We start from the raw sequence: 25,062 nt of genomic DNA, 5'->3' as shown, positions 1-25,062 counted from the left end.
GGGTTAGAGGGCTGGGTCAAAAAGGTGAATGGATTAAGCAGTACAAATTAGTAGTTGCAGAATAACCACAGAAATGTGGATTGCAGCATGGAGAATATAGTCAATAATGTTGAAATAACTGGGTATAGGGCCAGGTGGGTGCTTGGGGCAGCAGGGGGACGAGTCTGTAGAGTACATGGTTTTCTAGCCTTTTTGCTGTACATCTGAAACTGGTATGGAATGGTATTGAATGTAAACTGTGGAGGGAAAATAATAAAAATCATTTTAAAGAGAAAAGAGAAAGAAACGAAAGTTCTCTGATACTTGAATATCAGTCTCTGGCAGATACAAGTAAAGGAAATAGTTGGGGGGGCGGGTGCAAAACTGTGCCTTGAATCTTTCAAAACACATATCGTTAAGCAGCTGGTTTTCTGCTTTAACTATTCATTCAGGAAGACCCTAAGAGTGCCTTGAACCATTAGACCCAAACATCTGCTGCTAGAAAGAAGTCATAAATGCCATATTTATAGATAGTTTAGTGGATATCAGATTTATGCCAGTAATTTACAAGTGTGGTCTGAACTGGGGTAGCTGAACTATTTTTCACTTATCTCTTACTTTAATATAGGAAAACAAAATGACCGAAAGTAAACAGGTGTCTTTTGCTCTTAAACGTATGTTATTTAGTATGCCAAAACACTTGTCCGTGTGGGACTTAGTGGGGGCAGGGATGCATTATTTCTTGTTATTTCTTGTTACTGTGAAGACAGATAAAAGAAGTACCGAAACTAATTCCCAAGAATCGGGCTAGATGACCCATATCTGGAAATGAATTAGTCTTCAATGGTCTGTAGGGTGTTTTTGGCTAGTGTCCTGCAAAATCAGATGAGGCAGCCAATGGAAGAAACAAAATTAAGTGTGAATTTTTCTAGAGCTCCAGCATGTTGCTTATTAGGATATAGAATTGGACCAGATCTATAATATAATCAAGTCAAAATTCCTCATTTTCAGAAGAGGAAGCTGAGGGCCAGAGGGTTACCCAGACTCATGGACAAGTTTTGGTTAAATCCTTTCTCCTATTGCAGTCCTTCCTATGTGCTCCCTTCTCATCTAGCTTTCCTTAGAAACAAGAAAACAATTAGTAACTTACCTGACTTTACCTTCTTACTTTTCTTATTTTTAAATTTTTGAGTATTATCTCCTTGAATAAATCAAACAATTAGCCATATGAATAAGCTGTAAGATTCCCTTTACTTTCTATTGACCTTACAATGCTTTCCCAACTACAAGCTTAGAGGCAGTCTATGGCTTTGATCTTTGTGGCTCCAAGTCTATGCACTATTACTGACAAAATAGGAACTAATGGACAATTCAATGAATAACAGATACATCTTTAAAAACTGAAATCATGCTCTGAGTCTTATAATAGGTTTATACAAATATACCAGAAATTTATACATTGGAACTATTGTTTCCTTCATAGTAGTCAGTTTGAGAGAGAACACATACCTTCATTTTGTGATCGTTGCTTAAACAATTTTGGGAATGAAAATTTTGAAATTCTCTCTAAGCCTGTGGCATATTTTTTTGAACATGAATGGAAAATGTTCATTCTTGGAGGAGATGGGTTTGAAAAAAAAAATGGTTTGATTTTTGATCATGACCAGAATCATTGAGAGGCAAGTGTGCTAAAACATAGCTGATCATGTTAATATTATTTTTGGTTTGCTCCTTACAACTGTTAAGAACAAAACAAATTTAAAATAGCAAACAAATAGAATCTCAAAGTGTGACTGTGCTTCACAAACTGGCTGTTTGTGAAGCACTGTTCCCAAAAAGACTTCCAGAAATATGGTAAGCAATTGCATTATCTATCTGACTGGTCAAGGGGACAATACATGTTTAGATATAGAAGTTCAGTTTCATCAATATACTAGTATATAATGAAGAATACTGCATTTCTTAATAGCCATACTTCTGATACATGTTTACTAATTGTTTTAATGTTATAGATAACTTTAGACTCTCCTTGCTTAGCATGTGATGCCATGCTGACTCCGGGCATCTGTTTTCCTATTCAATTAAAAATAAATATCCTATAGAGACTCATTTCCTGCTGTCTATTTTCTCGGTACATGCTTTGTAGGTAGTTAGAAGTAGGTTCTAGTTCTATCTCTGCTATTTAGTAGTTAGGTGACCCTAGCCAAGTAATTCAGTTTTTGCATATGTAAATTGGGAATAATTATTCAAAATGTGTTTGAGAGAGTTAGTCAAAAATATGAAAATTTGTGGCATATCACCCTTCTCCTGACCCACCCACCCATAACCTGATTCCTCCCCTTCCAAATAGGCTAAGGATCAAAATTTCATGTCTGTCTGAGATATTTTTTTAAAATCTGTTATTCAAGTGAATTCAGAAAAATATGATCAAAGAGCAATGTGCTATTTCTATGGACTTTACAATTTTGAAACAGTTACTTCTGGCTAGTATTATAGGTTACTCTTATATACCCAAAGCATATTTTGGACATAAAATTGTTGCATTTAGAAAAGATAGCCAGTCGAAAGTAAAAAAAAAGAAGAAGAAGAAAAGCAAAAAGCTGTTTCAAAATATCCAATGATTCATTAAAATACTTTTGTTTCCTTAGGAAAAAAGTTTCCACATATGCACAGTAATCATTTGGCTTTTCTTAGGCTTAAGCCTTGGGGAGTTAGTGGTATTTGGCTCCTGACATGGAAGTCTTTCTCTTGTCAGACAAACCCTTTCCCCTGCACATTCCTGTGCAAGTTTGTTTCTGTTGCGCCTCATGGCAGGCTGCGAGGTGGCTGGGTACGTTCGCACTGCCCAGCGCCTCCTTCACCGGCTCCTTCACCTCCTCCTGACTTAGCCTCAGCTCTGTGGCTATTAACGTGCTCGTTGTTTCCCTTTCCTTGAGTGTCATTTTACCTGGACAATAGCCATTACTCTGAGATGGAGATGAGCCAGTTAATGTGCATTAAATAAACCAGCTTGTAGTTTTTGAGGTCCCTTTGGATGGGTTCTTTATTTTTGCTAACCATTCTTCAGGGTTTCATAAGAAGAGCAAGAACATTTCTGAGAGATTTGACTCTTTTTAGGGAATGGTTATGCGTTTTGAGAAAACTATGAACTAGATTGCTTTTCAATGTTGTTTCAAGAAATCTAGGTTTTGATGATTTGAGATTTATTCTCAACATTTTGAACTTTCTATATTCTCAAGAAAGGAGATAACACTAAGAAAGTTTCATTCCAGGGAACAAACACCAAAGTGATACGGAAAAGTGCACACGAGTAACATAGTTTTAAAAAAGGGCAAATGATTGATTTACAGTCTAACTTAGACTCTAAAGCATAGGTCACGGAAAGTAGCTGAGGCTGGAGTCCATGCAGAAGAACATTAGGATGTTGTGAATGTCAGCATATCGATCCATTGCTGTTTAAATTCTGTTCTATTTTCTTCATGCTCAGACTCAATGTTTGAAAAATGTATGCAAATTAAATGTTAGCATTTTAGGTAGCTATCAGGCCATTTGGATACTTTAGAATTTTCCCTTTAAACATTGATGTTGGTGGTAAGGCTATAAAATGTGTGTGTGTGTGTGTGTGTGTGTGTGTTGTAAATGTAAATGTTTAAATTGATTCACACTAATTTGTGAAAATTGCCCCAATTTTAATCTGAAAAATGTGTAAGAGGGAATGAAAGATAGGTATGCCTCTTTTATTCCTTATTGGTAAATATGCCATAGGCTCCCATTTCATTTTATTTCTTTGATAGTCTCCAGTCAAATTTATGTAATTAGTAGACTTGCCTTAAAGAGTTGGGAGAATAATAACAAAAAAAGAAGTATATTTTATAATAGTTCCAAACATTTTTACTTACATAGAGGAGTCAATATAGACATTTTAGTAGAATCACAGGTGTTTGCATATCAAAAGGAATAATATATTAGTATATATTCATATAAATGCATATGTGCATAGGCAGACATATTACATTTATATGATATATAAAAATATAGGGAATCAATGTGTCCATCAACAAAATAATGATTTTTAGAAAATAGATTAATAAAAGGCATTATGATAGGGTAGCAGATTTTGCTGTTTTCCTCATTTTATATTGAAAAGTATGTAATTTTTAGATTTATTTATTTGTATCCAGCCATTCAACAATGGTTTAAAAAGGAAAACATAAAATTAGTTTTCAATGATCAAATTCTATCATTTTAAATAAATAGTAAATGTATACTCTAAATTCAACTACTATCAATTAAAAAATTAAAAAATATATTATTGGTATAGGTCATAATACTCCACTACATTTATATTAGGATTTGCAATTTAAACATTTTTACATATGTACCAATTTAATTTTATTTCATCTCATAATTGATTGCTAATTGAGATAAAATAATGCATTGCCTTCTTTTGGTAATTAACACAGCCAGGATGAAAACAAATGAAATAACTATGAAACTCAATTCTCACAAACTAAGGCTGAACTGGACATTAACAGAAAATTAAAATCAACTTCATAGATAATAATGAACTCTTGTGGACAGTGAAGCTACTCTGTAGATTAGTTTTAATTTCCTTCCCATATAAAAACTGCTTCTTTCTAATATGCCAAAGAATTAGGCAAAGAGTGTGTGTATATGCTTATCGTGGTATGACTTCGAGTAAATGCACATGTGCCCAGAGAAACAGGACTGTGATTTGACTAACAAATCATAATATTCATTTAATTTTATAACAGAATTTAAAGTTAGGAGTAACTTTAGAGGCCATTTAGATCAATCCCCTCACTTATTTTTTTTTATTTATTGATTGATTTTAGAGAGAGAGGAAGAGAGAGAAAGATCGATTTGTTGTTCCAACCACTTATGTTTTCATTGGTTGCTTCTTGTATGCACCCTGACAGAGGATTGAACCTGTAACCTTGGCATAGCGGGACCATCTGTCCCTCATTTTATATATAACTTATGCTACTGTGGTGTTTTTACTAATGGAGTTAGCTATAAACATGTTCAAATCTGTGCAAAGAGACTATAAGAAATATAACCACTCAATCATTACAACCACCTATTCACCAGCAGAACATATACACTCACAAGGAATGAATTATCTACTTATCAATAGATAATCAAAGTGCTAATTATATTGATACATATTTTAAACACAAAATCAATACACATATTTATAAATACACATATTTATAGCAGCCCCAAAATAACAAGCAGTTGCTCATAATATACCTGAACATTTCAGGACTTACCTCATGCAAGAACAACATATTCACTGCTAGGGGAAAGAGTTTAGTTTATTGAATGAAGCATTTATAATTTGTGGCTACAAATTTTGAAGCTTAGAAACATAAGAGTTGGAGTTAGATGTTGTGATAACATTTGTTATAAAAACTCAGTGATTAGTGAGTTTTCTAGAATGATTTATTTTTTCTACTCACATTTATTTTCCAGCATGCAATTTTTTCTGAAATTAAAAACACAGCATGACAAAGGATCAAGTTTTACAGGTATATAGATGATAGAATGCTCATTCTGTCATTAGGATAATGAATTTTATAATCTTCAGCATTATCTCCTTGTATCTAGTTCACATTAAAGTTGTTGATAATAAAAGTAATGCATGTTCGATGACAAATGTTTGGAAATACTGAAAAGCAAGAATAAGAAAATAACAACGAAAAACTTACCAGACAGAAAAACAATACAAAGTACATTTTTGCAATTTTTATTCCCACAGTAGATACCCCTCCCATGCTCTTCTCCAGCACATACATGTACACAGATATGTAAATCCGCATATTTTTATTACACATTCTGACTCCACCACTTACATGCTCGGTGAGCTTTGGCAGTTTACTTCACTTCTCTGTGCTTTTGTTTCTTCATGTTTAAAATGTGGAGAATAGCAATAACTGCATTATAGAATTGTAAGGATTAAGTGGGGCAATTAATAAGTATAAAGTTTTGTAAGTGTCTGGCATAATATTTTAACTATTAGTATCACTATTATTATATGTTTAAAAATGTTTTAAAATCATCCAAATGTTCTCATTTTTATTTGAAAGCCACACTAGCCATTGCTAGCATCTTGTATTATTTTCTGTAAGCCACAACAATACCCTTTTTCCCTCTATGATAATGGTGGTAAGTGGAACATCTGAAAAATATGTTCCATGCAAAATGGATCTTCACACAGACTTATTTTGTCATTTTAGTTTGATTTTTGAGAAATGACTTGGGCACATCTGCCAAATCCTTTTATAAGATGCTACATTCCTGTTTTTATTTTAGTTTATTTCATTTATGGAAAGTTCTTTTCTCCTCCACCCCACCCTCAGATAATTAGGCCTCTATCCCCATTTCTCCATGTCCCAAACTATAGAGTTGCCATACGCTAAATGTTTAAAATAAAAAGTGGAAGAAAAATGGGGAAGGAATCTGTCTTTGTTTGTTTGTTTTTTGTGAAGTCATCCTTCTTTTGGTATATCTAGATTAACAAAAAACTTTCACACTCTGGAAATATACAATTTGATAAAGGACTTTAATTTTTCTTTTAAATTTGAAATATATTTTTTTGAGGGTGGGAAGGAGAAGGTTGGTTTGGGGAAGGGAAAGATGGGGTAAAGCAGATGAAGAATCAGTTTAAGAATATATGTTAATATATATATATATATATTTTTTTTAATTGAAAGGTTAAATAGTTAATGCTTTTTTACAAACTGTCTTTGATACTGTGTTTTGTTTATTCCATCCCAGAAAAAGTTAGCGGTATACAGCAAGATGCAGGACTCTCTGGAAGTCACCCTTCCCAGCAAACAAGAGGAGGAGGAGGAGGAGGATGAGGAGGAGGAGGAGGAGGAGAAAGACCAGCCTGCCGAGATGGAGTACCTTAACTCTCGCTGTGTCCTTTTCACTTATTTCCAGGGAGACATTGGGTCAGTAGTGGATGAACACTTCTCAAGAGCTTTGGGCCAAGCCAGCACCCTCCATCCAGAATCTGCCATTACAAAAAGCAAGATGGGGCTAACCCCCCTATGGCGAGGTAAGAATTTAAAAGCAGATGCTCTCCAGGGCCCTGTCTCTGTTTCGCAACTGCCTGTACCAGTTTCCAGCTGGAGATTTGCCCCTGAAGGACGGATATCCACTTGCTTTTTAATTTTTAAGGACAGCAAGGAATTTCTTTCAGACAAACAGCTGGATCAGTTTTGTCACATGTGGAATGCAGGGTTGGAAAAGATGCAGTCACACCCCTTAAATTCCTCATGGAAAATAGTGATGCAACCAGCCGGAGTTTATAGTGGCCGGATCTAGCCGCGAGGCACCATTCCTTAAGCCCCCATGGCCCAATTTGGATGTCTAAATAACAGGCGTGCCTGGATCAGCTTTTAAAAATTAGCTCTTGCTCATTCCACTAGGTGCTACGTGGTGACATAGCAGAGATCTGCGTCTGGCCCAGGAATACCAACTTTGAAAGCCGTCTCTGTTCTCTCGATAGCTTTCCCTGTCCTGCTTTGTTGTGTATTAACTCTTTGTCCTGTACAATCCAGACATTACTGACTATATCTACATGGTTTGGACCTCGGTGAAGTAGAACAGTAGATTGGGCATTCTCTTCTTTATTTCTCTCTGTATAGAAGTCACAGAGGTGTGTTTGAATCTGATTGCTAGCTCACTGAAAATTGGGACATCTTAATTGGGATAATTACAAGGCTAGAGAAAAAAATAATACATCATTCCAGTGATAGTTTTAGAGAAATGTGTTATGGACTTTTTTTCTGAACTCACTAGGTTATTTGAAGCATCAGTCAAATGGCTCTCAAAGTGTGGTTTCCAGGATGAGGGACATTGGCCTCACACAGGAGCTTATTAGAAATGCAGGTTCCTGGACCACACCCCAGACCTACTGAACCAGAAACTCAGGGGTAATTTGTGTTTTAACCAGCCCTCCCAGTGATTCAGATGCAGGCTCCCATTTGATAATCATTGATTGGGGGCTGTTATAAACACAGATTGCAGGCCACCTAACTCAGTCCTACTGAATCAATGTTTCTAAAGGAAGGCTTTGGGAATCACACTTTAACAAGTGCTGCAGGTGATCCTATGATGAGGAAAGGCTACCTGTGGTTGGGGCAGGTGAGAGGTGATGAGTGGTTGGTCTCCTCTCAGCATCAGAGGAATGGTTCTGCTCCTTTGTAGGGGAAATTTTGGCCATATGAAATTGCTGGGCCTGATCTGTAGATAGGGTGACACCTCCCTCCCTCCCTCCCTCCCTCCCTCCCTCCCTCCCTCTCTCCCTTCCACCCTCCCTCCCTTTCACCCTCCCTCCCTCCTTCCCTCTCTTCCTGTAAATAAGAAGAATACTAAGATAAGCAGTGACTATAACCAGAAGGAGGAATACAAATTCAAGTGACTGAGTCTTGACAGAGATGGATTGGGAATCATAACTGCTTATTTGATTAATACATATTACAGACTTCCCACAGAACTGAGAACTTAGTCCTTGGAAACGTAAGATGTTATGTAACCAACCAATGTTCTTCTTGATAGTACATGGTGAATACATTTAATAATTTGGAAAGGGTAAAAATAAGAAAACTTTAATGAATTAGTTGACTTTAATAGTTTGTTATATCAATAATAGATCCTATCGACATATTTTTTGCTAGGAGAGTAATAAACACAGTGCCTATTTCTTTTAGAATACTGGCATAGGCAACCCTAGTAATCATTTAACCTGGGATGCAGGAACAAGAGCCCAAAATTATAGCTATATGTGAGCATAATTGTCTATACTATAGTATTATAACTAGGATAGTTTTAAGTGAGGTATAGTATATATGCAAAAACTCTACAGTTCAGTGTTTTTTTTTTTCTGTAATATGCATGACTGAATAGAGAAGACATTTGGGCAGATATCAAATTTCAGTATGGAGAGGGTAAATAAGGTAATGTTTTAGTAACTATTGTTACAATTTTCTTGGCATTATTTTAAATTTGGCTTTCCAATCTATCTCCTCTTTTATTCATTGACTCACACAGCACATCTTTATTAGGGTCTTACAATGTTCTAGGTAGAATGACTATATCAGTGCACAGGAGAGTCTAAGGCTCTACACTCATGGAGCTTATTAGTGAAAGAGACAGGTAACAAATGTGCAGTGGAACCCAAGGGAATTAGGGTAATAATAGATGTTCTCTCTAAGACCATTGTATCTGAGCATACATCTGAAGGAAGAGAGAGTGCTCTGCACCACATGAATATCCAGGGGAAGATTATGTGAGGCAGAGGGAACATCCAGTGCGAAGACCCTGAGTAAAGACTGCATTTAGAATGTTTAATGCAAAGTAAAATGCTGGTGGGTGTGGAATGCAATGAAAAGTGAGGGGCAGAAACAAGAATCTTTAGAGTTGTTTATGTCAGTTTACCAGAGTAGCACAGGCAGACACGCTGTGCTCTTTGGCTGCCGTTTCTCCATCTCCCACTAATTATTTCCCTAACACTTGGGATAATGCATTTCTATAAAGAAGATCTGGGATAAATATGAATTGAATGATTAGATAAACCAAGTTCATACCATGTACCCCAGATTAGAAAACAAAAGTGTCCTCAATGGAGAATTTATTAGCAATACCTTGTATGAAATCATTGATTACAGTTTTGTTATTTGTAAAATAAGGGGGTTGAATTAAGTGAGTACTGAAATCTTTTCTCTGTAAAGTTCTGTGATTTCAGATGTATTATTTACTTCCCATTTGTGAATAGAACTTTGCCATTGTTGTTTCTAGTTGTGATTCCGTTGTTTCTTGTTGTGATTCAGTCATTCTTAGATAAACCAAACATAACTTGGATACAATTTATAGATTCACAAAATAAAGGTTTAGAAAATAATATCTTAAAAAAAGGTGTAATAAATTGAGACCCCCCATGTCTAGCAAAGAGAGTTATGGGGAGTTTTGGATTAATTGCCTAAGTCATACAGGTTTGGTTAATGCAGTCTTTGGGTTCTATTTGTTTTGGGTTTAAGTTTGAGCTTTCTTACTGTCTGGTTGCAATGTGATTTGGAATTAATTACTTAAAATCTCTCTGGGCTCAACTTTGCCTATATAATATGTGTTTATTGATATCCATTTCCTGGGGTTATAATACATAGTTTTTAATAATGTATGTGGAGAACCTGGCATAGGGTTTGATGCAAGGAGCTAACTGAAGGTCAGGTGCATTTTCTCTTTTTCTTGTGTCCACTCATTTTGCACATAAAACACCAACCTTGGGTCTTTATACAGAAACATTGTGTGTAGAAGTTTGCATTTCTGGCAAAAGCACAGTGTGTTGGACACAGTAGGTACTCAAGGCTATTGACAGCGTTGATGGCCATTGTGGTAATACTTTATGCAGGAGCTGCTGACCAGCTGCATTAAATTATAGGGTCTAATTTATGGCATGAAATTTTTACAGTGCCACACAAGTGCTATAGTGCTACAAAGGAATTTAAAACTGAATTATGTTTGATTGCAGAATATATTACACAGTAAATCTTTAGACAAGAATAGAATGTCAGCTAATAATGGAATAATTGTTATACTTTGTGTATCTTGATGGTGTGAGGAAAGTCCTGTTTAGGTGTTTTGCAGCTGTTAGGCAAACAATTGACAAGAAATATTTGTATTTTGGCATGATATAATATCAATTCCCTCATATTTCACTACAAATTCAATTCTAGCAGTGATTGAATAAGGCATCTCAGTTAAGAAAATCTAATGAGTCCCATTGTCCCCTTATCCCCATCCAAATAGAAACATCAGCTTCAAATATGTCTATGTATTGATCTCAGTGCCCCAATAATATTACAGAAAGTGTGTGTGTGTTTGTGTGTGTGTGTGTGTGTGTGTGTGTGTGTAGGAAAGGGGAGACGTTAAGTTGAGCCATAGCAAAATAAATCACTGATTTAAAAACCATGCTGAGCCCGGCCAGTGTGGCTCAGTGGTTGAGCATCGACTATGAACGAGGATATCACAGTTCAATTCCCCGTCAGGGCACATGTCCGGATTGTGGGCTCAATCCCCAGTAGCAGGCGTGCAGGAGGCAGAAAATTGATGTTTCTCTCTCACCATTGATGTTTCTATCTCTTTCTCTCTGAAAGCAATAAAAATAGATTTAAAAAAGAAAAAGAAAATTATGCTGAGTAGTAACATATTTACTGACATCTTTTCTTACTGTAGCGGCAAAGCAATTGTTGCTTGCTTGATCTAGTAGTGTGTGCTTGGAGCAACTCATTCTGGCCGGAAAGACCTCTCTAAACGAGTACTAACTTAAAACAGCAAAAGGGTGAGGGGGAGAAGGACTGGTTTTCTGAGCCACTGAGGCTGGGAAGGAGATGGTGGAGCCAGATCTCCAGGAGGCCCTGCTGGGACCGTCGATGCTGGGACGTTTAGAGCAGGCACCTGGAAGAAAAGTGAGGTCTGAGGTGCCTCAGTGTCCCGCCTCCAAAGAGTGCGGCATCTGCTGTTGCCTTTGAATCTCTTATTTTAGAGTCACAAGACCCATTTTGAGCTCCTCTAGAACAAAGTAGATAGGGGGCAATGTTTGGAGATAATGGAAATGCCTAATTCCAGCCTGACAGAAAGCGTTGGAACACATGTCCTTTCACCTCTGACCCAACAACTTATTTTCATGGGAAGCAGGACAAGAGGATGGGAATTAAATGATAGGGAGGACCCTTTAAGTTGAAAATGCGGTAGCATTTTTTTTCACTGAGATTAATAAAAAGATAAATGCTACCTTTTAACATTGCTATTTTAAGTCAATATTTGTTCTAAGAATATGTTTTCTGAATGTTTTTAAGATAATTTGATAGTGGTCCTATAGCATTTTATTGTCCCATTTTACCACTTTACTATTGTTCTTTTTTTCCAAAATTAAGAGACACAGTACTTAATTAAAAAAATAAATGTTGAATTTTCTCTTGCTTATATTGTTTGCCCTTATATTTTTTTTAAAGAGACATTTAGAGTTAACGTAAAAGTCTCCCAGCTACTATGAATTGAAAGAATCATTTGATGGCCCACGTTAAATTCTTCTATATTTCTAATATATATTTTGGGTATAAGTCAGACAGTGAAGTTACTGGCTATATTTTGGGTGGGTTGTAGTGGAAAATGTGTCACGTTTGTCATTTTGTTATTTAGGAATAAGGGTGTGTGTGGGTGTGAGTGTGTGTGTGTGTGTCTAATATTTTTCAATCCCAAATGCAAGCTGAATCAATGTATAGATTTTTTGTACGTGTCAGATTGTCAGTGTTAACATCATCCAACTGTCAAGTAACACTGATCCCACGTCACCCTGGAGAGTTCACATTGTTCAGTCTGAATTGCCTCCGCTAACCTGAAAAGTAATATTGCATGGAAATAGCTCATACAGTTTCTCATATGCTTTTTCATCCAACAAATGTGGCTGTGATTAAGTTCTTGTGAGCAAAGACTCACGTAATGAAAAAAAATTTACATATATATGAAATAAGTACACTGATTCCCAGGCATGAAAAAAAGCATGTCATCTGTTTCTTTGTATCAAGATTTTTTCTTAACAATCAAGATAGCCAATAGTGGTTTTGAAGTTTAGACTTGTCCTTAAATATATTTTCTATTCAGTATCATTTCATTTACTTGTAAAATGTAACATTGTTTTTGAAACGGCTGCATATTATACTAATCTCAGGAGACATACCAACTGGGAAAATACTAAGTTGCTTCTAATTTTATTTTTCCCTAAGGCATTTTAAAGCTTTGTTCAGACTTTATGAAGTGCATTTTTAAAAATAGAGTTTCAGTTTCAATGACAATGTGTTCACTAATCACAATACAATACTTCCTAAATAGGACAAGATTTTTGGTAAGGAATTTGTTCATTATTCACATTTGTACATGTATATTCAAAATGCTTAGGCATCTATAAAATAAAATTGGGCCCATGTACATATAAATGAAAAGAAATAAAAGGAAAGCAGCCAAAGAAATGACATATACTCTCTGTACTTTTGATATTTTAATGGTGGCTTTTACTAAGGAACTCTGTATCTCTGGCACACACCCACGGGTTGGGTTCAGCAATGTTTATAATAGGATTTTGGCCTCACTAGGAGATGACGGTTACGAGTAGAATGAAGGATTTGGTACCAAAGATTGGATCTATGAGAGCAAAGTGGCAGATCGGTGGTGGCAAAGCTGCACTGTATGATGTAAGGAGCCTCTATAAACTCCTTGCATGGGTTTTAAACTTTACACATTGACAGCCTCCATTGTGGGTGTGAGAGGAATATTCCATAATGAGCCTCACTTAAGGCAAATTGAATTTTCTTCTCACAGCTTATGCAATTTTCTTTCTTGTCATTAGCAGCTATTTTTCATATGCCAAAGGAAGACCATTCTTAAATAAAATGTATATTCTCCAGTGCCAGGAAGTTTGATTTTAAGTACTATTTTCTGATGGATTGTGGTTGTGACAAAACAAATTCACTCAATGAGGAGTTTGCCAGGACTGTTTGAAGACTTGAAGAACGGCGCCCACTTCTATCCTTTGCCTTTGGAAGACTGATATTTCCTAGGTTTCCCAAGGGAGTTGAGGTCCACGGAGATTCTGTGGGGGAGAGACTTGATTGTGAGACAGGACTCTCTGACCGTCCATAGGATGGATGGAGTGAATGATGAATGCTCCGGGCAGACGGGAGAGAGTGGGAAAGTTTGCAGTGCTAATGCCACAGCCTTTAGGGAGGCTAGAGAAAGGAAATGTTTGAATACCACAGCAATATCCTAATTATGTTAGGCAAGTTACAGATGTGGTGGTTGATTCCCATTATACAAGCTTTCCCTGAAGTTAAACAAACAAACAAACAAACTGGCCTGGAAATTTATGAAGTGAGAACATAGATATGTCAGATTTCTGAGTGCTTTTATTTCAGAGTACTTCTTAGGACAATGATGGCGAACCTATGACACATTTTTTTGGTTGATTTTCCTTTGTTAAATGGCATTTAAATATATAAAATAAATATAAAAAATATAAGTCTTTGTTTTACTATGGTTGCAAATATCAAAAAATTTCTATATGTGACACGGCACCAGAGTTGGTAGGGTTTTTCAAAATGCTGACACACCGAGCTCAAAAGGTTCACCATCACTGTCTTAGGATGTCCTTTATTCAATGGAAAGATCTTGCAAGTTTTTTGTTTGTTTGTTTTGTTTTGTTTTTTTGTTTGTTTGTTTTTTGTATGTGTGTGTGTATGTGTGTGTGTGTGTGTGTGTGTGTGGACCTAGTATAAAAATACTGTCTTACTTTACAAGCATGACTAATATTCTAAGCAACCTTATCTTAATCTATAGATAGAAATAATTTATAGGCCACTTTACAGAATGATAGAAGTATGGAGTCAGAAGATATTTAGAATTTTCGTTCAAGTGCCTCAGACTTTAGTAGAAGACTGAGCCACAGAGAGGTCAACAGTTCCTTTTGGGGTCATAAAATGAGATAGGATTGCCCTAGTCAGTTTTGCTCAGTGGTTAGTGTTAACCTATGAACTAAAGGGCCTTGGGTTCGATTCTGGTCAAGGGCACATACCTCGGTTGTAGGCTTGATCCTTGGCCCCAGGAGGGGCACATGCAGGAGGCAACCAATCCATGTGTCATTTTCACATCAATGTTTCTCTCTCTGTCTCCCTACCTCCTTTCCACTCTCTCTAAAAATCAATGGAAAAAAAACTATCCTCAGGTGAGAATTAACAACAACAAAAACAAATAAAAATGAGACAGGATAAGAACTGAGTGCTAGTTTTCTGACTGAGCTCTCTAGACTCCCAATCCAGTGCTCACTCATTCCCACCACACCATGGGCCACAGGCTCCCACTGGTAGTGTAAGTCTTCCAAATGGAGATCCGACTATATCACTCTCCAGATTAAAACCTTTCAAAGCTCAGTGATCTTCTCAGGACAGCACCCATATTCAGTACATGGTTGGCAAGGTCATACCCATCTGTGCCTTTCTTGGATCCTCGTCTAAATTTTTTCCACCTTTTGCCCACAGATCTCTTTTTAATCCTTCAAATGGCACTTTGCATGTATAGTGTGTATGTGTGTCTGTGTGTGTGTGTGTGTGTGTGTGTGTAATTTTTTATCTTTTTTTCACATAATTTTTTATTTGTCTAAAACACTCTTCACTACTTCTTCCCAAGGCTAGCCTCACTCTTCCTTTCAATTTAGCTCTCTCTTTCTTAGGCCTCCGGGCCCTCACTCTGTGCTTTCCTTTATGAGAGCACCTACCATGTCACATTGCACGTGCGATTTATTGTCTGTCCTCTATCAGGTTGTGATTAAAAATGACATCTCTTGACCATCTGTGTTTGGTACATAGTAGGTCTTCCATAAATATGTTACGAGGATTGAGTGGAGAAAGTGAATCGAAGCGGAGCCGGGGAAGGTTATCACTATTATTTCCCCTTCCCAACACCTTCTCAAATCCATCATTCCTCCTTAAATCTCTTGATTTCCACAGGATCTTCACCAAAATCTAATGTTCAGGTTATAGTGACAAGTGTGCCCTCTTGTGGCACAGTTATGAAGACTGCTGGCCATCCAGGAGGCAGGCTAACCTGTTTTGAAGCTCGTTTTCCAACTGGCCAGCTGTGAAGTCTTGGGCTTCTTACCTGCCTCGATTTTCACATGGATAAATGGGAGTAACAGTAACAACAAGATAACAATAACTACCTGAAGGGAGGATTCGTTAAGATCATCCGTGGAAACTGTTGGGCATTTGGTCACTATCCTTAAGTGTTAGCTATTATTCTTATAGGCTCTCAGAACTCCACAAGAAAAAAATAAGCTTAGAATACTCTTTCTGATGGAAAATGAGTGTCAGTGAGCATAATTAAATGCAACCTTGTTTCCATTTGTTTCTTTCAGCATTAAAATGTTTAGTTTGAATGGAAATTATATTTGCATTTAAAGGAAGTTAGTGAGCATCATCATTTCCAACCTACTCTAACATCCTCTATGGCATACGTTTTCTTTACCTAGGACTAAGGACCTAGGATCTTTGCTCAGACTTGGTGGCAGCAAGTCACTCAGGAGGAAATGAAGCTTTTCAATCCCAACTTGGAGACCTTAATATACATTGTGGCTGAATAAAGTGCACAGACTAGGGCGGGGGGCTCAACACGGTGAACCCTGCGGTTGACTTGGCCTGGGAGCTCAGAGGCTCACCTAGTCTCAGCCCACCTCTGTGTGGGGACTGAAAGTGCATCCTGATTAGGCTGCTATAAAATATTGGACGTGTGGAGGCAAGTCTCTCCCAGAATGGAATCTTATGTAAATAATTTATTTTTCTGTCTTCTCAGACAGCTCAGCTCTCGCAAGTCAGAGGAGTAGCTTCCCGACTTCCTTTTGGACCAGCTCTTACCAGCCCCCTGCACCCTGTTTGGGGGGAGTTCATCCTGATTTCCAGGTCACTGCACCCCCTGGCACCTTTACCACAGCCGACCCCAGTCCCTGGCCGGGACATGGCCTGCACCAGACTGGCCCAGCCCCTCCCCCTCCTGTGTCTGAGTCTTGGCACTACCCTTTGGCATCTCAGGTGAGCCCATCCTACAGCCACATGCATGATGTGTACCTGCGGCACCACCACCCCCACGCTCACATGCACCACCGGCACCACCACCACCACCATCACCACCACCACCCTTCTGCTGGCTCTGCCCCGGATTCACCCTACGGGCCCCTGCTGATGCCATCAGTGCGAGCAGCCAGGATCCCTGCTCCCCAGTGTGACGTCACAAAGGCAGATCCGACGACAGTCAGCACTGCTACCTCAGCGTGGGCCGGAGCCTTCCACGGAACTGTGGGCATAGTGCCAAGTGCGGGGTTTGATGCAGGTGAGCTGGGGGGCTCCCCCTTTTCATAAGAGAAAAGGTTGGGAAGTAAATATTTAAAAGAGGGGATGTTCTACGGACCTTGAAATATTTTTTTCTTATGTGTAAAGTTAAGCTTTGCCAATATGCTTATAGAACCTAACCATTTGCAATAATTCCTGCATCCCTGCAGAAACTGGTGTGAGTAATTCATGGAGTACAGTCTGAGGAAGCTAGTGATCTCTTCCTTTGGACTGGAATCATTGGTACTTTATGTTCATAAAGTATTGAGCATAGTCTCTAAATCTCCTCCTCTCTGTGCTCTATGCTATGTGCAATGCCTAATAGAATCACAAATAGTATGTTTCAGTCATTTTTCTTTTCTTCTTTGTTAGGTCTCATTTATGGTTTATAAAACAAAACAAATTGCCCCCTGGAATGTAGTCCATGGTCCACTCTCTGAAAAAGATTTGGGGATGTGTTTTTTTTAAAAACTGTATTTTTCTTCTTTTTTTTTGCCCTTTTGTCCCCCCCTTTCTTTTCCTCATCTCTCTCTCTCTCTCTCTCTCTCTCTCTCTCTCTCTCTCTCTCTCTCTCTCTCTCTCTCCAGACTTAATAAAACTACTATAAAGTTTATATTCAACAGATTTATAAAAAATGGTAAGGGAAATATTTATTCCTGAGTATTCAGCTCCTCTGGAATTCACTGGTTCTGAAGGTCATGGTGTTAAATGTTTGAGCTTGGTTTTTGGACCAGACTGTCATATTAATAGTATTAATAGTTCTGAGTTTGCAAAACCATAGGCTTCAGAAGCTAAAAAAGACCCATCAAGTCAGTGATTACATCCCCAGAGTCTACATTCCAAAGTCACCCCCTTCACCTCCAGTCCCAGGTTCTTCCCCTGTAACATTTTGGGACACATTAGAACTTTCTTTCCAGAAGTTTAGAGAAAGTCACTCTTTCCTTGTTGTTTTTTTCTGTAGTATGCAGGGTCTTTAACCTGAGTGCTGGTTCACAGAAGAGAACCCCCCAGAGGAATGGATGCCCAGCATCAAGTGGCATTCACTCTGACAGGAGTGGAACAGTCTAATCTTGGCTATTGCTTCTGCACGGAGCTTTCCAATGTTGGTCCGTGCCTGACCCCATCTAGTTCAGCTTCCTATTGAGTCTCTGGTTCAAACTGTTCTTCTAAGAAACTGTCAGAGGATGGTTCTCTCTCTCTCTAGGAGAAAAGAATGTGGTGGGGCTAACAACAGGCTTCCCTTCTTTCTTAGCCGCATACTAGCAGGATGAAGGCAACTCTTGAATCGTTGGATGCCTGGGGCCAGATCTGAGTAGAGTTCCAGTTTGGTAGCTGCGATCCTGAGTTGCCAATTTCTGGAGGCTCTTTCCTATTGTCCTTCCGTGTTACCTGCATGGCCACACTTAATGCCTTTAGTAGGCAAAATGGATGTTCTCTCCTTTCTTAGTCACTTTGGGCTGCTATAACAGAATATCATACTCTGTGTGGTGTAAACAGCAAACATTTAGTTTTCATAGTTCTGGAAGCTGGAAAGTTCAAGGTCAAGGTTCTGGCACTTTCAGTGTCTGGTGAGGGCCCACTTTCTGGTTCACAGACTCTGTCTTCTCAATGTGTCCCAAGATGGCATAAGAGACAAGGGAGCTCTCTGAAATCTCTTATAAGGGCACTAATTCCATTCATGAGGGTTCTGCCCTAATGACCTAATCACCTACCAAAGCCCCCATCTCCTAATACTAGCACACTGATCATTAGGATTTAACCTATGAATTTTAGGGGGACGAAGACATTCAGTCCAAAACATCCCCTCTGTGCATTCTAGAGCATAAAGACGGAAAATGGTGTGATTGCTTGTTGCTCTCTGTTTCCAATTGTCTGTCACCTGTTACCTACTTTTGTAGTTGTCAACTTTGGGCTGTGAGAAGAATTGGGTATCAGTCTTGCTATGATTATGTTTAACTGCATTGTAGTTGATTCTACAGGGATCTCTGGAGCCCGGATGGCTTTTTATAATTGTCCTGCCTTAAGTCGAGGTGGATGTGCTTTTTTTATACCTGCATTGACTGGTTATTGGATGGTTTTGCCTATTGAAAGGGGAAATAACTTTAGGCAAGATGGCTTTATTCAGCTGAAGGTAATTCCCAAAGAGAGAAACAGCTGAAAGTCATGAACTGACAACAAAGGGGAAATGAATGTTTTAACATGGAATGGGGAAGGATCAGTGGCCCATCACAATATCCATTATAGCGGGACAAAAAAAGAGTAGTAGCTCTTCTTCCACTTTTCTCACGACTTATTAAATAACAGAAGTTTCTGTGTAATAGGCCCAAGCTAGGGAAGTAGGTTAGTTGAGAAGAATGAGACATCCGTTCCTCTATCCAATCTATAAAACATTGACCCAATTGTGCAGCCCAAAACAGTGGCTCAGCTCAGGACTCAGCATCAATGTCCGGTGGCTACCAAGCGGCTGAGGGAACAGCCTACATTCAGGTGAGACAGCTGTGAAACTTCTCATAACCCAGGTACATTCCATTAGGAAAGAAATTAATGCAACCATTTTGAAAGCAATTTGGTTATGGATATGACATTTTCATCAGTAGGGGAAAGGTTTAATAATGCTGGGTGCATTTTTATTTTGCAGTCATCTTTAGGAAACCTGGAAGGTTGAACATAATATAAAGCTTAATGACTAAAGAAAATTTTAGAGTATCATGTACGATAAAACCCAAGGGTCAGCAAAAATTTTCTGTAAAGGGGCCTGATAGAAATATTTAATACTTTACAGGATCATACTGTCTGTCACCACTACTCAGCTTTGCTTTTACAGTGTTGAAGCAGCCACAGAGACTTAACTAAATGAGGATGGCTGTATTCTAATAAAACTTTATTGATGGACACTGAAATTTGAATTTTGTATACTTTTAATGTGTCATCAAATACTACTTCTTTTGATTCCCTTCTTTCTTGATCATTTAAAAATATATAATCCATTTTTCCATACTTAGCTCATGAGCTATGTATATAAACAAAAAATGGGCCTGATTTGGCTTATGAGCTGTAGCTTTCTGACCCCTATATAATCCCATGTGTGTAATTTTTATCTATCCACACAAGCGCGTGTGCGCGTGCGCACACACACACACACACACACACACATTTGCACCTGCACTTCCTCAATTAAAATTATCTGGAAGTATATGCTCCTAGTTTTAATGATTCCTTATTAGTAATTAGCAATCATTAAGTGGGCCTGATTTGGCATCCTGAGCTGTGAAGACAGACTGATTTTATAAGCCCACCTCTGGCACTCACTAGCTATAGCAGTGGTTCTCAACCTTGGCTGCACTTTAGAATCACCTGGGAATCTTTTTAAAAATCCTGATTTCTGGGCCTCATCCTCTGGAAATTCTGTTTTTTTGTTATTAATGTTGTGGCCCCACCCCATAACAAAGATGTGGCACAGTTTGGGATTCTAATGTGCAGCCAAGGTTGAGAACCACTGAGCTGTAGGGTTTGGGGCAAATTACATAATCCCCTAGTTGCCTGAATTTATCTTTAAAAAATGCCTCTGGGTTGTTTTGAGGATTAAATGAAGTAATGAGGAGCTAAAGAAGTAAAAAATTTACAAATGTGCCATGTACATAATAGGTATTCTATAAATGCTAGATGTAAAAGGAAAGATGGATAGAGCTTTGCTTTTTTTTTGCTTTTAAATTATTATTATTGAGATATATTTCCTATGTCCTATACTATACCACTAAAAAATGTACAGTTTAGTGGTTTTTGGTATATTCACAGCGTTGTGCAACCATCCTCACTATTTAGTTCCAGAACATTTTTATCACCTCAACAAGAAATCCCATGTCTCAGGAGTCACTTCCAATTTCCCTCCTCCCACCCCATATGCCCTGGCAGTCACTAAACTACTTTCTTTCTTTGGACAGTTCATGTAAATAGAGTCATGCAATATGTGGCCTTTGATCTTCCTTCTGTCACTTAGCCTGTGTTTTCAAGATTCATCCATGTAGATGTATCAGAACTTTATTCCTTTTTAGGGGTGAATACTATGCCATTATATGAACATACATACCACATTGTTTATCTATTTATGAATTGGTTTGTTTCTATTTTTTGGCTATTAAGAATAGTACCACAAGTCACCCTCATGTACAAGTTTTGTTTTCAATTCTCTTGGGTATATACATAAGAAGAGAATTGTGCGGTTGAGAGAACCTCACTTTTTAACTTGTATAACTCTATATTTCTTGACATTTCTTCGAAGACCATTTATTGTATCTGCAATTAATTATAAAATTACTACACAATATAGCAATAGAGTTCTGAGGTTTTATAGGCAAATTTCTTTCAAAAGAAAAGTGAAATGGTCTATTTTTTTTCTGAAGGTTCTGATCTGGATTGAGAACAGTGAGGTGCCTTAGGCATAAAAGTTGAAGAAATACTCATTCTCAGGGTCCTGACTATATGTGCTTCCTTAAATTTTGGGCCTAGGGTGCCTCACTTGCCTCATCTGTGCCCTAGCTCTATTTCTTGTCATGCCTGATTTACTTTCACTTACTGCTCCCTTTTTTGAATAGATATTATATACCGACTAGAGGTCTGGTGCATGAAATTAGTGCACAGGTAGGGTCCCTAGGCCTGGCGGGCGATCAGGGCCAATTGGAGCCTTCCGGCTGCTGGCCAGGGCTTTCCATCCCCGGCTGCTGGCTGCAAACCAGGGCCTTCCTTTGTTCTGTGCTGTCCCCTGGTGGTCAGTTCATGTTATAGTGAGCAATTGAACTCCCAGTCTCCTGGTCCAACTCCTGTGGGGACACTTTGCATATTAGCCATATAAATATATATATATATATATATATATATATATATATATATATATATATATATATATATATATATTAGAGGCCTGGTGCACAAAAATTTGTGCACTCGGGGTGGGGGGTCCCTCAGCCCGGCCTGTGCTCTCTCGCAGTCTGGGACCCCTTGGGGGATGACCACCTGCTGGTGTAGGCCCGCTCCCCAGGGGATTGGGCCTAAGCTGGCAATCAGACATCCCTCTGGCAGCCCGGCAGCCCTTGGAGGATGTCCACTTGCCAGCGGGGAGCAGGCCTAAGCTGCAGTCAGACATCCTTAGAGCTGCTGAGGAGGCGGGAGAGGCTCCCACCAACACCGCTGTACTGGCAGCCGTCAGCCTGGCCTGGGGCTGAGCAGAGCTCCCCCTGTGGAAGTGCACTGACCACCAGGGGGCAGATCCTGCATTGAGCATCTGCCCCCTGGTGGTCAGTGTGTGTCATAGTGACCAGTCATTCCCAGTGTTTCTGCTATTAGGGTCAGTTTGCATATTACCCTTTTATTATATAGGACTAGAGGCCTGGTGCACGAAAAGATTTGTGCAATAGGATTTCCCTTCCCCTGGATGCTGGGCCGGTTTTCCTTCAGCACCCGGGACCCAGGCCTTCGCTCTGGCCGGAGCTGCCTTCAAGCCTTCGCTGTCCCGCCCAGCCGCCCCAGGCCGGGTCGCACACAGGATGCCCAGATGGTGGTCAGGCGGGCCAGCTGATCAGTGCTGAACCGCGCGGCCTCCCCAGGTCGGGTCGCAAATGGGATACCAGCCGCGCCGTGTCGCAGATAGGCCCAGATGGCGGCAGGGCAGGCGGGATGGCGCTGTCCCGCCCCACCACCCTGGGTGGCAAAAGCAGGCCCAGATGGTGGTGGGGCAGGTGGTATGGCATTGTCCCATCCTGTTTGCAGTATGCAAATTACCCGCCATCTTTGTTGGTGGTTAATTTGCATATCGCACTGATTAGTCCATGGAAGGTGTAGCGAAGGTACGGTCAATTACCATGTTTGTCGATTATTATATACAATAGTGGCCTGGTGCACGGGTGGGGGCCGGCTGGTTTGCCCTGAAGGGTGTCCCGGATCAGGGTGGGGGTCCCGCTGGGGTGCCTGGCCAGCCTGGGTGAGGGGCTGATGGCTGTTTGCAGGCTTTTCAAGCCCCCCCAAGTGGGGACCCTCACCCCATGGAGGTTTGGCCAGCCTGGGTGCCTGGCCAGTCTGGGTGAGGGGCTAAGGGCTATTTTCAGGCTGGCCAATCCCCCTGGTGATGGAAGCTCCCAGCCTCTCCTTTTTTTTTTTAATTCTGGGATTTATTTACCTTCTGAAACTTTGTTGCCTTCAGTGGAGCTAAGAGCTGGCCAGGACTGATGGGAAGCTTGTCTTCCTCCATCACTGGAGCAACCAAGCCTCCTGCTCGCTCCAGCTCCATGGCTGCCGTCCACCATCTTGGTTGGATTAATTTGCATATAGTCACTCTGATTGGCTGGTGGGCATGGCTTAAGGCATAGCGAAGGTATGGTCAATTTGCATGTTTGTCTTTTAATATATATATATATATATATATATATATATATATATATATATATATATATCCCACGTTCAAAGGCTGTTAAATCATGTTGTTTACCCATATCTTCAGAAAAAAATCACTTTACTGTTGTGGTAAACAACCTGCTTCCCTATTTATAATGGTCTGGCTCTCTAGCAAATTCAGTGCAAAATTACAGCTAATTTGCCTACAAACGTCAGGTGGTCATAATAATCTGGCCACTCAGTGTATATATCCTACATAATAATGAGGTGATATGCAAATTGACTGTCACACCTCACACAAGATGGCTGCCCCCATGTGGTCACAAGATGGCCACCACAAGATGGCCAGCAGGGGAGGGCAGTTGTGGACAACCAGGCCAGCAGAGGAGGGAAGATGGGGGCAACCAGGCCTGCAGGGGAGGGCAGTTGGGAGCAATTGGGCCAGCAGTGGAGCAGTTAGGTGTCAATCAGGCTGGCAGGGGAATGTTAAGGAGTGATCAGGCTGCCAGGCAGAAGCAGTTAGGGGCAATCAGGCAGGCAGGCAGGTGAGCAGTTAGGAGCCAGCAGTCCCAGATTGTGAGAGGGATGTCCGACTGCCGGTTTAAGCCCACAGGGATTGGGTCTAAACCAGCAGTCTGACATCCCCTGAGGGATCCCAGATTGGAGAGGGGGCAGGCTGGACTGCTTCTCTGTCTCTGGATCTGTTTTCGTTCATCAGTTTATGTTTATTATATTCCACAAATGAGTGAGATCATGTGGTATTTATCTTTCTCTGACTGACTTATTTCATGCACTGGGGTGTGTCCCTCAGCCCAGCCTGCCCCCTCTCCAATCTGGGATCCCTCAGGGTGGGAGGCCACCCAGTGATTGGGGGGAAGCAATGCCCCCATCACACCTCTACTGCTGCCCCTGCTGGCAGTGCAAGTCTTGGCTGGCCCTGGTTACCTGAGCCTCAGGCCGGCCCTGGGCAGCTGGAGGGCTGAGGGGACAGGGGGGACTCCGGAGGTAGGCACCCCGGCAGGCTGAGGGAACTGGGTGCAGCCATCTTGTGGCTGTGAGCACCGCCATATTTGAGGGTGTGGCAGTCAATTAGCATATTCCCTCCTTATTGGCTGTGGGCGCTGCCATCTTTGAAGGCAGGGCAATTAGCATATTCCTTCCTTATTGCTGTGGTTGCTGCCATATTTGAGGGCGGGACAGTCAGCATATGCTCTTTTTTTTTTTCCTTTATTGATTAAAGTATTACAAATGTGTCCTTATCCCCCCATTGTCTCCCTACCCCCCCACTCGTGCCCTCACCTGCTGTGTCTGTGTCCATTGGTTAAACTTATATGCATGTATATAAGTCCTTTGGTTGATCTCTCCCCCTAACCCCCACCCTCCCCTACCTTCCCTCTGAGGTTTGAGCATCTGATCTATGCTTCTCTGTCTCTGGATCTGTTTTCGTTCATCAGTTTATGTTTATTATATTCCACAAATGAGTGAGATCATGTGGTATTTATCTTTCTCTGACTGACTTATTTCATTTAGCATAATGCTCTCCAGCTTCATCCATGCTGTTTCAAATGGTAGGAGTTCCTTCTTTTTTACTGTGGCATAGTATTCCATTGTGTAGATGTGCCAAAGTTTTTTAATCCACTCATCTGCTGATGGGCACTTAGGCTGATTCCAAATCTTAGCTATTATAAATTGTGCTGCTATGAACATAGGGGTGCACATATCCTTTCTGATTGGTGTT

General features: G+C 39.9%; 1 protein-coding gene across 3 annotated transcripts in view; it reads left to right on the top strand.

The window, feature by feature from the left end:
- Window positions 1-25,062, top strand: part of VGLL3 (vestigial like family member 3) — a 52,389-nt gene that overhangs the window by 6,804 nt on the left and 20,523 nt on the right. For 2 of the 3 annotated variants that reach the window (XR_004973952.1, XM_036348687.1), the window contains exons 2-3: window positions 6,781-7,066; window positions 16,408-16,941. Coding sequence is in view for 1 of the 3 variants with exons in the window: in XM_036348687.1 (XP_036204580.1) it covers window positions 6,781-7,066; window positions 16,408-16,941 (820 nt within the window). In the remaining 2 variants the exon portion in view is untranslated. The remainder of the gene's footprint in view (window positions 1-6,780; window positions 7,067-16,407; window positions 16,942-25,062) is intronic. The other variant, XR_004973953.1, reaches the window with a different exon arrangement.

The sequence above is a fragment of the Myotis myotis genome, unplaced genomic scaffold (genome assembly GCF_014108235.1).
Source record: "Myotis myotis isolate mMyoMyo1 unplaced genomic scaffold, mMyoMyo1.p scaffold_m19_p_2, whole genome shotgun sequence".
Classification (NCBI taxonomy): domain Eukaryota; kingdom Metazoa; phylum Chordata; class Mammalia; order Chiroptera; family Vespertilionidae; genus Myotis; species Myotis myotis.
Note: the sequence above shows the minus strand (reverse complement) of the source record. Positions and strands in the feature narration are given on the sequence as shown.